The 14,128-nt window shown below is 39.9% G+C and overlaps 1 protein-coding gene across 2 annotated transcripts in view; it reads right to left on the reverse strand.

The window, feature by feature from the left end:
- The window catches only part of POLE2 (DNA polymerase epsilon 2, accessory subunit), a 28,150-nt gene extending 15,148 nt beyond the window's left edge, over positions 1-13,002 (reverse strand). Inside the window, exons 1-6 of one of the 2 annotated variants that reach the window (XM_032481969.1) lie at positions 12,497-13,002; positions 8,312-8,412; positions 6,906-6,981; positions 5,087-5,164; positions 4,857-4,950; positions 1,514-1,588 (exon numbers count right to left, since the gene is read on the reverse strand). In XM_032481969.1, the coding sequence (XP_032337860.1) occupies positions 1,514-1,588; positions 4,857-4,950; positions 5,087-5,164; positions 6,906-6,981; positions 8,312-8,412; positions 12,497-12,705 (633 nt within the window). In that variant the 5' untranslated portion in view covers positions 12,706-13,002. The other variant, XM_032481970.1, reaches the window with a different exon arrangement.
- Positions 13,003-14,128: the final 1,126 nt, after the last annotated feature.

Below are 14,128 nucleotides of genomic sequence, written 5' to 3' on the forward strand. Positions count from 1 at the left end.
TTTTACTTAACAACTTAAAGGACATTTAAGTTGTTCCCAGTTTTCTGGTAACAAAAATAATGCTTAATATTTTTGTGCACCTCTCTTGGCCCATTGCATGGGTATTACTGTTGGATGAATTTCTACAAATTCCAGAAACAGAATTGTTGGATGAAAAGGTATATAATTTTTCATTTTTATAGGAATTACAAGGTTGAGCTGCTTCTATCTTTACCATATTATTTTTTTATTGCAAATAATGCATGTTTACTATAGAAAAAAATTTAAAAATTCAGAGAAGACACATATAATCCCATCATCCCATAATAATCACTGTTAACATTTGATATTGAGGTTCCTCTTAAAAAATATGAACCTCAAGCAACACAGGAGTACAATGTACATTTTAAAGTTTTAAAAAATGAAATACTTAGGATAAATCTGAAGAAAAGATACGTAAGACATGTATCCTAAAAACTGGGCTAGTAAAGATCTTTAGAAACAATACCAAAAACAGGAGCCATAAAAGAAAAAACTTGGTAAGTTGACCTTCAACAAAATTAGGAACTTAATGTTCTTCAAAAAGACTGTTAATAGAATAAAAAGACAGCTTAGAGACTGGGGAAAATATTGCAACTCATCAATCAAAAAAGCAACACAGGAATAGAAAGCTCTGACAAAGTCTCCTGAGGAACCATAACTGCAGTTTGCACAGGGAGGATACCCGTCAGGGACTATAAATGGTGGTTTGAATAGTGAATATACCAGCAGGGATACAAAATTAAACTGCTTGGAAAGATAACAAGAACAATAAATTATTTTCCTAAGCCTTAAAGTTATTTGGCAAACAGGAGGCGAGAAATCATGCCTCTGGGTTGCGGGCATCTGAGTTGCCACAGGAAACTTAATATATATAAGAAAACACATAGACAGCCTTTGGTAGGGAAATATAAATACTGTCAATTTCCAGAACTTAATACAATCTTTATATCCAACAAAAGTTAAAAGGGGAAATTATCAAATGTTTTCCCCTTATGGTGCTGCCATCAGATGTTAGTTTAAGCATTACGTAGTATTAGCTTCCTTAGTGCCTTCAGCAAAATTTTCACTTCAACTGATACAGCATGTCTTAGTAGAACAAGTGTTTGGTGGTCACCAGAGGGATGGGTGGGCAAGGACCAGGATTTTAGAGTATGCGGGAGGACAGGAAGGATAACTTTGAAGGTTGGTCAGAAAGTCAGTGTATTATCCAGCAAATGGACCAGGAGGACTAGGGTTCTGTCTTGGTAGCCAGACTATCTGGGGGCTAACACAGTCTGAGGGCCTGCCTCAAAAAAGGAAGCGGTTGCTTCCATTAGAGAGTGGCAGAACCCAGGACATGGACTTTCCCTAAAGTGGGCATGCCCAGGTCAGTTAGCTCGTTAAACAGTTATCAACGGTTCACTTTCATTTAAAATTCAATAAATTAAAATTAAGCAATAAATATTAAACTCATATATTTACACACCCTAAATAACTAGGTAAACATTCTAACCTGGAATTTGCTTCCGCTTTCATCAGGGTGGGAACCTATCACGGGAGGAGTAAATAATTCATGTCTGTGGGTCCTCTAGAAAAAAGAAAGAGTCACGTGAATTACTGAGGCAGACATTTAAAACTAAGATTCATTACAACAGCACTCTGACAAAGCTCTGTCCTTAAACTAATGGCACTATTATCTCTTCTCCACAAATTTGAAAACCCACATAATTTAATGAACAAATATCTAGACATGTAAATTTAAAAATTAAAAAAAAAATTTAAGTTTTTTTTTAAAGGTCTACTGTGTACCTGACCATAGCACACTCTGGGCTGAGGATATGAAGACAACAAATCAAGTTATCATCCTCAGAGCACAAGGGCCAGTGAGAGAACTGTCAACAGGTCACAACTCAACAAAGGACTCTCAACAGACGGGGCCATTTCACAAGATCCTAAATGATAAAAAAAAACACTTTGCTAGGAAGAGACAAAAGAAGGCTGAGATAAGACGTCTCAGGCAGAGGAAGGGATGCGTCACAAGAAAGAGTTTAAGAGTAAAGGAGTGTTTAGGAAGTGATGTTAAGTTTAGTACAGTTGGATCATGAGGTGCCCAGGGCTGAACGTTAGATAACATGAGAGATTGGTTGGAGCCTCTAGTCAGGAACCTGACCCTCCCTCACTGTGGTGCCTGTAGTTTAGGTAGGGCTGGTGCCCTTCCCACTTCCACAGACAGACCACCAAGTCCTAGCAAATCAAAGTACTGCCCCACTTCGGGCAGTGACTGGCTCAGGGTTGAGCAAGGGCCTGAAGCTGGGCCAGTAAGAGATACTGGCTAGAACTACTGTTGAAGAAGAACTCTCTAAGAGTTGCAAAGGTTACTAGTGGCCATCTCTGTCACCTCAGAGAGAAAGTATTTGAAAGTAAAATCAATTTTTTTTAATTGCTGGGAGATCATGACATTGTGTGAGCACCTGGATCCAGCCATGCTTGACACGGCTGGGTCTCTAGACTTCTCCACAAGCCAAGAAGTTCCTTTTTCTGTTTTAGCCAGTTTTGTAACCTCTAATAAAAGAGCTCCGACAACACAGACTTTGTATGGCAAGCCAAGAAGTTTATCTTACAGACAATGGAAAACAACAGTTTTGAATTAAGATAATGATAAAATCAGATTTACTTTCAGGAAGATAACTGCAATAAAAATATGGACTAAAATTCAACCCATTTCATGAGGTTCGGGAGGGTTAAGTGACACATCCAAAATAATCTGGCTTTAATGCAGTTTTAAAAAAAGAAAAAAAGGAGAAAGAAATGTGGATATTTAGCGAGTATCTTCTCTGTGAAAAGCACTGTGCCAAACATGGCAGAGGAAATAAACAAGGAGTGTGTAGTCTGACAACAGGGGTAAGCACCCCTCCGAATGCAAGGCAGGGCCCACTCTGTCAGTGACATAGGAGACACTGAGTAGTCAGGAGGTTGAAAGCAGGAAGCGACTGCATCCAACTGGAGATCAAGAAAGGCTTCAGAAAGGAAGGAGGAATCTGAGAAGGCCCTTCCAGAATCAGGACCGTTTCAACAGTAGAGATAAGAAAAGAGCAGTCCAGAGAGTGAACAGTAATAAGCAGAGTCACAGAGGAAGTGGAAGAAACAGAAACAATAATTCCATGTTTCAGTTTTGGCTCCTCTGCTTTTTAGAGGGAAAAGTAGAGATCAGGCCAAAAATGTAAAACAGAAGATCTCAGATATTAAGTACAATTTGTATTTAATTCAATAGATAGTAAACTTCCTTGAAAGACTTTTGAACAAAATGGTGAAGTTATCAGAGCTAAACTTGAAGATTAATCTGGCAACATTACATAGGCAATGGAAGCGGGAGAGAAGAGATCCTTAGTACTCATTCTCTTCAACCTTTTTTCAGTGCTTTTTCCTGCTGACCATCCTCTCTTCCTTAAAACCACCTTGTGCTTTCACCATGTAACACCACTGTGGCTTGGCCTCCAAACTCTATCTTCTTCCCTTTTCTATCACCTCTCTTTCTTTCAGGATCTTCCCTGCAGTCCCACCTATTACTCTAGGCAGATGCCCCCTAAATCTCTCTCTACCAGATCTCTTTCTTTAGCATCAGATGTACATTTCACATGATATCCTACCAGCAACCTTAACTGAAATGCCTGAAATTGAACCTGCCATCATCTTCCCCATTCTCTTTTTCCTATTGGTTAACATTATTACCATTATTCTACCCGTCAACTTTCTCGGGCTCAAAATTTTAAATCATCTTTGAGTCTTCACTCTCTCCCTTCTCTTTCACATCCGATCAGTCACTGTGAACTATGGCTTCCACTGCTCCAGAGATGTCCCGTCCTACTACTCCCGGGCCTTTCTCCCTTCAGGCTATCATACTGTGCCAGGACTAATGCCACAGACTCCTGTAAGTCTTCCCTCCGACTCTGATTCATCCCAAAATCTGCTGAGAGAGGAAGTGCTCAAGAAACCTGCTGTGATCCAGTCTCTCTGTTATTTTAAGGCTCCTTATACCAAGAGAACAGAGTCTCAGCTCCCAAGAGGGGCACACAAGGCAATCTCACGATTTAGCTCCCCGTGACTTTCCCAGCTCACCCCATGTTACTCCTCTTCACGAGCCTTCCCTTCCGCAGAGAGGACTGACCACTCATCATTTCCTGCACTGAGTCCACTTTTTCCTTTTGCTCTTTGTTCACACTGTTCACCACCTTTTCCCCATTTCAACAAGATCAAAGCAATCAAGGCCTATGTCAAATGCCATCACTTCTTTAAAGCCTTCCCTGATTTTCCTGTCAAGCGCATTCTGTTTGTATCTCTTCTATAGCATGTATAAAATTCTACTTTATATTTTATTTGTACAAATGTTTTTAACTTCATAGACTGTAAGCTGCTTGAAAGTAGTATAGTGTAGGAGGCAAAGGTTGGGCCCCAGAGTCAGACTGACTGGATTCAAATTTTGTCTCTACTTATTAGATGTGAACTTTGGGCAAGTGACTGAAGTTCTCTAGGTCTCAGTTTCCTCATCTGTAAAATGGGAATAGCATTTATACATACATTGATGTTATGACGATCAAATGAGGTATATAGTATCTGTAAAGTGATAAACAGTGCCTAGCATATCAAAAGCATGTAAGAGATGTTAGCTATTATTTTTATCATCATCATGATGGTTAAAAAGAAAGTGGCTTTTTTATTTCTGTATTCCTTGTATGGTCTCAAACATAGACAGCCCAGTAACAGTCTACTGTTATATCAAGCTTTAAAGTACAAAATTCCATCTTTTAAGTATCCCTAAGTCTTACCTAGGCCGAAACAGTCTTTTTCTCCTGTCTTACCTGGTGCAAAATGGTATATCGTTCACGAAACAGCTCTGCTTTATCTCTTGCTGTCCCAAATAAATTCGGTGCAGGGTGGTTGGTCATTAATAAACTAGAAAAAAAGGATTGCCTGTTTATGGCTATCATAATACACCAAGGAAGGTCAAAAATGAAACAGGAGACTATAAACCTTCTAGAAAAAAATGTACATTTGAAATTAGCTTAACATCAATGGTTGGCATACTTACGGAAGAAATTTTTTTCTTTCCGAATTGTACACAAAGCGTGGAATATCAAATGCTCCTATGATATTGAAAATATGTTCTCTGAAAAACAACCCACAAAAACAGACCTGATTTACTAAAACACAAGTATTCTAGGTGAACATGAAAACCTGCATTATAATCTTATCTCATACACACGTACTTTTCACAGCTCATGTACACAATCTCTTGTATCGTCAAAAGTGAGGATAACATTTTTACCTTGTGCATTTTCCTCTCAGAGAAAAGAAAACACTGCCAATAGATACTCTCAAACAAACAAAAAAATTTAATCAAGTTAACTTGTAATTATGAATATTAAGAATCTGTTGAAAAAGAAGAAATCTCTTCCAACATGTACTACTTTTACAAGCTAGAATATTATTAAATATGTTTCATTTCCAACAAATTTTTAAATCCAAAATATTATACAAAAGTGACCCAGGAAAAGATGTAAAATAGGAAAAGAACCCCTAAAACTCTGGCCGTATCCTTGACACTTACAGTGTTAGAGAAGGAAAATCAACAAAATAATTTACCTTCAGACACTGTTAATAACATAACCATGTTTCAAAGAGGTTAAAAAAAAATCCACAGCACTATTGTACAAATATTCCAATCTAAAAAGTCTTCCCTAAAATTATCTGTTTATCTCCCCAAATGAAAATGATCAAAAAAATTTCATGCTATCCTGGTGGTAGCAGGAACACAGAACCAGTGGACCAGTAGATTTTAGGCAGAGCTCCGTGATTTTCTAGTGGATCAATCTTGGCATGTCATTTAACTTACCATACCATTTCTTCATCTATAAAAATGAGGGCCTCTCCCTTTTGCTATAATATAATGACTTTCTGACAACTGAAGTTGCAAAGATCATTTACCATTCAGTCCCCATTCGACCTCTGTATTGGCTGACGATAGCATATAAATAGCTTGACAGAAACAACCAGTAACTTCAATGCCTAGTTTAGGATTATAAGCCTTTACACTTCCAATACAATCGTTTTGATTTTCTGTTGATGGCTTTGGGGCATGCCACTGTACTCTAGTATCTTAAAACAATGAGTTGGCTAGGATAAAACTAAAATTCCTCAATTTCTCTATTTTTTAGCAGCTCTAATAAGTTCTGACAGGACAAAGATTAAAACTACTTACCAAAATGAGTAATGACTCTTCCGTTATCCCCATTGCCCCAAACAGGAAAAACCGGTTAAAATTAAAACTGTCTCTATCCATCTCCCCAGATGTTTTCCTCTCAGCTAAACCCCATGAATTTGGAAAGAATTATCATATTCAAAGGAAGAAAGGAAAGACGTATAGTCAGGGAAATAAAACCCAGGAAAATCACTGCCATACAAACTCCTAAGCTCTAACAGCATGAGACAGAGCAAAGAGTCATGAAACTGAGGTGCTCCCCTCATCTGCCAGTCACCATGTGACCCAAGTGAGGTCACTGAATTTTCGGGACTCGGCACTTTCCTAAGATGAAAAGGAAATTACACTTCTGAGCAATCAATTCAGTTCATCTGTAGCCTACAGAATATAAAATCAGATCAGGTGGATAAGTGGCAAAAGTGAGTCATGGTACAAATAATACCGAATCTCAAATCCTAGGGAAAAAAACAGTAAAGCTGAGTCATTTAATATCAAAGTTGATAAGGTAAGCTATCACTTAAAAGGAAACACTAAGAAATAACCACCACAGAAACACTGACCACGGATTATTTCCCCAAGAAAATAATTTAAAATAAGCACTCAATAACACTTCCAATGTGGGGAAAAAGTTAATTTTTTTTTCACGTACATGGTTTCATCTACTGACTGACTGCACTCCTGGACTGCTGCTTCCACTACAGACCGTTCGATCATGTTTGATGACACTGAAAAGACAAGTTCAAAGTCACATTTTAAAAACAGGCATAAGAATTAGTTCTTTCCATGGATAGCTTTTTTCCTAAAAATAATCTGCAAACACTAACCCCAAGAGATTCTCATTACACAGGTTTCAGGAGGAAAAAAGTGTTCAGTTAGGACCACAGCAAAAACCGTATCACAAATGTCTTCATTTTCCACACTCAAGTACACTTAACATACCTTACTACGCAAACAAATGCCTTACTTCTCTAAATACTGTTTAATAACATACATTCAAGTATACGAATGCTTCTGTAAGCTCCGAGGTGTAATAAGGTTACATTAGTATAACTTGTAATCACAACTATTATGTTTCAATAGGCATCACAGTAACAGTAATAACAATAACAGCCACCACTTATTAAGCCCCTAGGACATGTGTGGCACTATGCTCAGTTCTTTACAAGCATTATTAGATAGATGTCCTACAAGACTGACATTCCTATGCCCATGTCTTACAGACGGGGAAAATGCAACTTCAGGAGGTCCAACAACCCGCTCACAAACACAGCCAGAAGGCGCAGAGAGCAACACACACCAGAGCCTGACTCCAGACTGGGCGCCCTTGACCACTTTGGTGTGTTCTCGGGCACAATACCACGTGCCATTTTAAATTCATGGACACTAATTTTCTACATTTAAACAGTTCTAAATTTTCAAGTCTAAGGAAATTTTAAAAGCAAAGGTATATTTAAAACTCCACCTTTAGAAGCAAAAATGAAATATAATAGCAGTTTCTCCTGTATCGTGGAACATGTTTCTTCTGGTCCAGCTAAAAAAACCTGGCATCTAGATGACATGTGGGAGCAGGCTACCCACTTCCCTCCTTCAGTGCTCTAGAAACACTGGCCATCTGTTTTCTGAGAGAAAAGCATTATCTCCTTTGTAGGCCACGCTTATGGTAAAAGGTAAGTGTTCAACAAAAAGATCCGTAAAGAAAGGCTGAAGCAAGAAGGCAACGTTAGTCCTTCTCATTTACTTTTTTCCCCCTCAAATATCTAAGAGTACCTAACTTCAGTAAGACAAAGTCATAGGCAGACAGAGAGAAAAAAAGTGACCATAAAGGAATCAGGGGAATCCACAAGGGGGAAGGACTGTGAAAGAGTCTCTGGGGAACGCCCCAAGGTTCCAACAGAACTAGAGGTTACCCCCTGGCAGGAAGTGCCGCCAGGGGTATGTCTCATGACACTGGGACACCTTAATACTGAAGCCTCAACTTCTACTTAAATCTATAACTCTAACTGAGGCAGGAGAACTATATGAACAATTTAAGAGCTATCAGAAAATGTTACTTACAGGGTTGCTTTTCAACTGCGTCGATGATCTTTTCCAGGGCATCTTCAAGCTCGACTTCAGTGATAGACTGAAAAACTTCTGTGAGGTACTTAATAGCTTCACTGATGACAGAGGGAAAGAAAAGATGAGGCAGGTCACTGGTAATTAAGGCTAAAAGTTTTATGCCAACATCTGGCAAACACTCATCAATCAAGGAGAGGAGCAGGGCTCTCCTTCCCTGTGATTTTGGAACAAATTCTTCCTCCTATCATCTGCCAGCATAACTGTTCTTAAAGCCCCAAGTCACGTCTTTCTTTTAAGAAGCCTTCCTCGACCAGCCCAATCTGCTGCAATCTCCCCTTTCTTATGGAAACTGTTAAAAGTCTCACTTACGGATACCTTAGATTTGCTGCATTACATTAGCCTTGTAATATTTATTACCTAACATTTAAGGCAGAACCCAATTGGCTTCAAAGTTCTGAACATAATAGACACTTAAATACATACTTATTAATTTGATAATGCATTTGCTTAAATTCCACTAACTTTATCACTATTTTTGATTGTAAAATAGGAAAAAAATTAGGCTAGAAAAATCTTTGACATTTGAATATAGTCATAGAAGTAACACTCATTAAAATCACATGAATCCCTCCCACCCCACAATCAATAAATCTGAAATTTTTAAAAAGTCACATGAATTCCTGATTTTGATACAATACTCAGAATGAATACTGTCTACCTAAACAATTAGCTAATTCCATGCCTTTCTGTATTTGTAGAACACAACTTTACACTTTAACATCAGTATTACTGTTAGAGTCATCACACTCAGTGTTCTGTATCTTGGGCTGCTTATTGTTTCAAGTGTGAGTGTCACATCCCTCCAGTTCAGTAGAGATGATGCTCCTTCACAAGTGGAACTGTGTCATCCTTTGGCAAGGTGCTAAGAACACTAAAGTGACCCATAAATATTTGATGATTGAGCCCTAAAATCACACACATATTGGGTGAATCTTGGGCAAGCTATTAGGACAGACCAAAGCCATCCACAGGCTCGGGCCCCTGTCAGATCTCACCAGGCTCATCCAGTGTCTCCGGCCTTTCTGGTGCTCTCCTGCCTCAGGGTCTTTATTTGATCATTTCCCCCCAACTTTTCACCTAGTCAAGTCCTGCTCATCTTTTAACATTCAGCTTAAACCATTCTTTTTTTTTCAATTGAACTATAATTAATTTACAAAGTTGTTTTAGTTTCTGGTGTACAACAAAATGATTTAGTTATACATATACATATACATACATAATCCTTTTCAGATTTCCATTACAGTTTATTACAAGTTATTGAATGTAGTTCCCATGCTATACAGTAGGACCTTTTTATCTACTTTATTTATAGTAGTTTGTATCTGCTAATCCCAAATTCCTAATTTATCCCTCCCCTACTCCTTCCCCTTTGATAACTATAAGTTTGTTTCCTATGAGTATGTTTTGTAGATAAATTCACTTGTACCATGTTTTTTAGATTCCACATATAAGTTACATCATATGATATTTGTCTTTTTCTGTCTTCCTTAGTATTATAATCTTTAGGTCCATCCATGCTGCTGCAAATGACATTATTTCATTCTTTTTTATGTTTCCATTGTATAAATATACCACATTTTCTTTATCCATTCATCTGTTGATGGACATTTAGGTTGCTTCCATGTCTTGGCTGTTGTAAATAGTGCTATGAACACTGGGGTGCATGTATTTTTCGAATTAGGGTTTTCTCCAGATATATGCACAGGAATGGGATTGCTGGATCATATGGTAACTCTACTTTTAGTTTTTAAAGGAACTTCCATATTTTTCTATAGTAGCCGCATCAGTTTACATTCCCACCAACAGTGTAGGAAGGTTCCCTTTTCTCCAGTCTCCAGCATTAATTATTTGTAGACTTTTTAAAAAAATGTATTGAACTTTATTTATTTAGGGAGGAGGTAATTAGGTTTACTTATTTTTTTATTTTTAAAGGAGGTACTGGGAATTGAACCAAGGACCTTGTGTATGCTAAGCATGGGCTCTACCACTTGAGCTATACCCTCCTCTCCATTATCTGTAGACTTTTTGATGATGGCCATTCTGACCAGTGTGAGATGATACCTCACTGTAGTTTTGATTTCCATTTCTCTAATAAGAAACAATACTGAGCATCTTTTCATGTGCCTATTGTCCATCTGTATGTTTTCTTTGGAGAAAAGCCTAATTAGGTCTTCTGCCCTTTTTTTGATTGAGTTGTTTGGTTTTTGTTATTGTGTTAAATGAGCTGTTCGTATATTTTGGAAATTAAGCCCTTGTCGGTCGCATCATTTGCAAATATTTTCTCCCAGTCCATAGGCTGTCATTTTGTTTTATTTATGGTTTCCCTTTGTTGTGCAAAAGCTTGTAAGTCAAACCATTATTTAATGAAGCCTTCCTTGACTCTAGGACTGTTTATACAACTGGTTATACACTATCATAGCACTTCTTTCCTCAGATCCTTCTCACAATTGAAATTGAATAATTGTGAATTATTTAATATCCATGGTGGACAGACCTCTAAGATGACCTCCTAATAATCCATACCTCCTGGTACTCACATCGTTGTGCAGTCCCCTTCCCTTGAGTGTGGGCTGGATCTAGTGACTTGTTTCTAACAATAGAATGTAGCAAAAGTGATGGAATATTTTTCTGTATTGTAGTTTTAAAAATAAAAATTTTAAAGCAACAAGATGTCATTTTCTTGCTTATGTTACAAAAGACTGTGACTTCCATCTTACCAGCAGCCTCTGTTGCTGGCTTTGATGAAGTAGGCCACCATGATGGGGAAGCCCAATAGCCAGCAAGGACTGATGCCCTCAATCGAACTATCCTGGATGAACTGAATCCTACCAATCACTGAATGAGCTTGGAAGTAAATCCTGACCAGCTGACATCTGAGATGACTTTATCTTGACTGCTGTTTTGTAAATGACCCTGAAGCTGAGGACCCAGTTAAGCCTACCTGAATTCCTGACACACAGAAAATGAGAGAAGTGCCTGCTGTTTTAAACTTCTAAATTTTGGGGTAATTCGTTATGGAGCAATAAATAATTAATACACTATCTGCCCCTCAAGCTCCTCAGTGCCTCTCTCCTACTCACTTGCCCCAGCAGTACTTTGCAGTGTATTTAGTGTATTTCTGATTGAATTAACAAATGACAGCTCAATATTAGGTCAATTTCTAAGTGAAAAGAAAGAAAAGTTAACTGATCAATTGCTCATATTTTTCAAAATGTCAGGGGTCAACTGAATAAAATTCGTTATTTTCTCGTAGAGCAACTCCACTCTTGCCCTTGTTCACCACCAACCCAAAAAGCAAGGTTAAAAGCCCCATAAAACGCATCATTACAAAAACAAACCGAAAAACCTCTACAAACACAAGAGCAATCAAAACCTGGTACAGAAAAGTGTATCCCATTCTTTTTTTTTTTTTTAAGACAAACACATTAAAATTTAAATTTAAAAAAGAGGTAGATTTAATGAGAAAAAATCGTGGAAAGGTTCATCCTATAAGTCGTAGAAAACACGGATGTAGCCAGGACATCTATCAGAGAAGTTCTAAAGGAAATCTTTAAAAAAGAAAAAAAAGATTCAGGAGACCTAGGAACATGCTTCAAACCTGCCTACTTCTCAACTCTCCGGGAACCCTCTCTCAGGAATAATACCTGATCCCAAACTGGGAAGGCTGGCAAGGCCCACAATTTCTACACGGTGAGTTGACAGCTACCGACGTGGCAGTGGGCTTTCCCAGGTCTCTCATTCGCTGTCTCAGTAACTACGTAGAGTTGCGCTGTTAATTCCCATTTGGCGGAGGCAGAGACGAAGGGGGCTGAGAGGTGTCCGAGCACAGCGCCAACTCACCGCTGCTGCCACACCGATCGCCGCTTCTCCGGCCGTTTGGCACGTGCAGGAGGGGAGCCTCCTCCCGTCCCGGAGCAACTTTTCAACTCCGCCCGAACGTCGGGGAGACCTAAGAAGGCACCGCACCCTGCCCACCGCGCCGGATCCTCTTCGCTTCTTAGAACTCTTTCAGGGGCTCTCTCATTTTAAGGCCAAACTCCCTCTCGGCGCGCCCCGCTTCCCCGCACGGCGGCCTGACCCTGGCTCTCCCCTTCCGCCCCGCAAGCTGCGCGGCCGACTCACCCCCGGAGCAGCAAGCCGCGCAGCTTGAAGGCGGACAGCACCCGGCTCCGCAATCTTTCCGGCGCCATGTTCGCGTTTTGGCGCCACGACTGCGGCTCCGCCTCTTCCCGGGAGCGCCCCGCCCCGGCCCCGCCCCGGTCGCGCAGTTCTCTGGTTCTCAGCTCATTGCTCGGAGAGCCCGGTGGCTCCGCGTACCTGGCGTGCTGCATCCCCGCACCCTATAGGAAGACCACCCTGCCGTGCTCAGTTGCTCAGATACTGACGAGCGAGAGCTTACTTCCTTGGTGTCTAACTGTGAATGTGTTTCCCTCTCCCGAGTGCTTCATTGAGCCCCTCAGCGCTCTCATCGGTACCCTCCACCTTCCGTGACTCGGATCTGGCTCCTCCCGGAGCACGGGGCCCTTGTGTACTTATATTCACAAAGGCCCTGCAATTGCCCTGTTCCACCACAGGGTTTCCCCGACATTCACTTGAAGCTGCTACACATCACCATTATTCTCACCTACCCTGCTTTTTATTTAAGTTGCGGGCTTCAGGTCTTAGCGAAATAGCAAGCTCCGTGGGGAGATCAATAAAGCTGTGAATGGAATTATTCCGGTAGTATAACCAAAGGCAAGTTCATGTGCCTATCGCACCTTGAGGCCAAACAAACTGAAAGGTCAGAGTTTGGAGCAGAGGAAGGTTTATTGCAGGGCCGAGCAAGGAGGACAGGGTGGTTCATGCCCAAGAAAACCCTCAACTCCTTGCTCGGTCCTGCAATAAACTTTTCTTTGCTCCAAATTCTGACGTTTCGGTTTGTTTTGGCCTCATGGTGCGGCGGGCACACAAACTTGCCTTCGGTAACAGTAGCAATAGGAGTTTAAAGCCAGAGGTGACTATGAGATTGATTATAAGCCTTCCAAGAACTCACAGAAATCTTGGAGAGGGTTTCGGCATTCCACTGGAGGTAGAAAGGGAGTTTCTGGGACAAAAGGCCACCAGGTTCCATATGTTAATAACAACGATGACAACTACTGCTGCTACTTCAGGTTTTGAGCCCCACCTTTGCACCAGAGCTGTCCTTTGTGCCGTCTACCTTCCGGCCTTTACTCCTGACCATCCCCACCCTCCACCGCCAATCCAAAGTCAATATTCTAATCAAGTTACATTATTTACTTCCCTGCTTAAGACTCTTTGGCCTTACAGTTAAAGTTCAGACTCCTTAGCATGAGAGGACTATTGGGCTTCAAGATTGACTATTCCAGTTTTATCTTTGGCTGCTCCCTATTGGCATTCTACAGTCATATGGAACTATTTACACAACTTGTTTAAAAATAAATAAAACTCCCTTTGTGCACCTACATGCCCAATAGAGCATATATTTCCTTTGTCCTTTTCTGCTATATTTCGTCTACATTTCTACTATGCCACTTTTCATCCCACACTGCTTGTATTTCTTTACCTGTCTTTCCCTCTGACTAGACTTTGGAGGCCCTGTGGTAGAACTATATCTTACTTATCTTCAAATTCACTTTGTTTATTCGTTTAGTCAACAGATATTTATTTAGTATCTACATATTTAGTATTTATTCAGTGTCTATCACTACCAGGCTCTAGGGAGTCAATAATACTTAATTCTTACAGACAATTTCT

This window comes from Camelus ferus, chromosome 6, assembly GCF_009834535.1.
Source record: "Camelus ferus isolate YT-003-E chromosome 6, BCGSAC_Cfer_1.0, whole genome shotgun sequence".
Lineage (NCBI taxonomy): Eukaryota > Metazoa > Chordata > Mammalia > Artiodactyla > Camelidae > Camelus > Camelus ferus.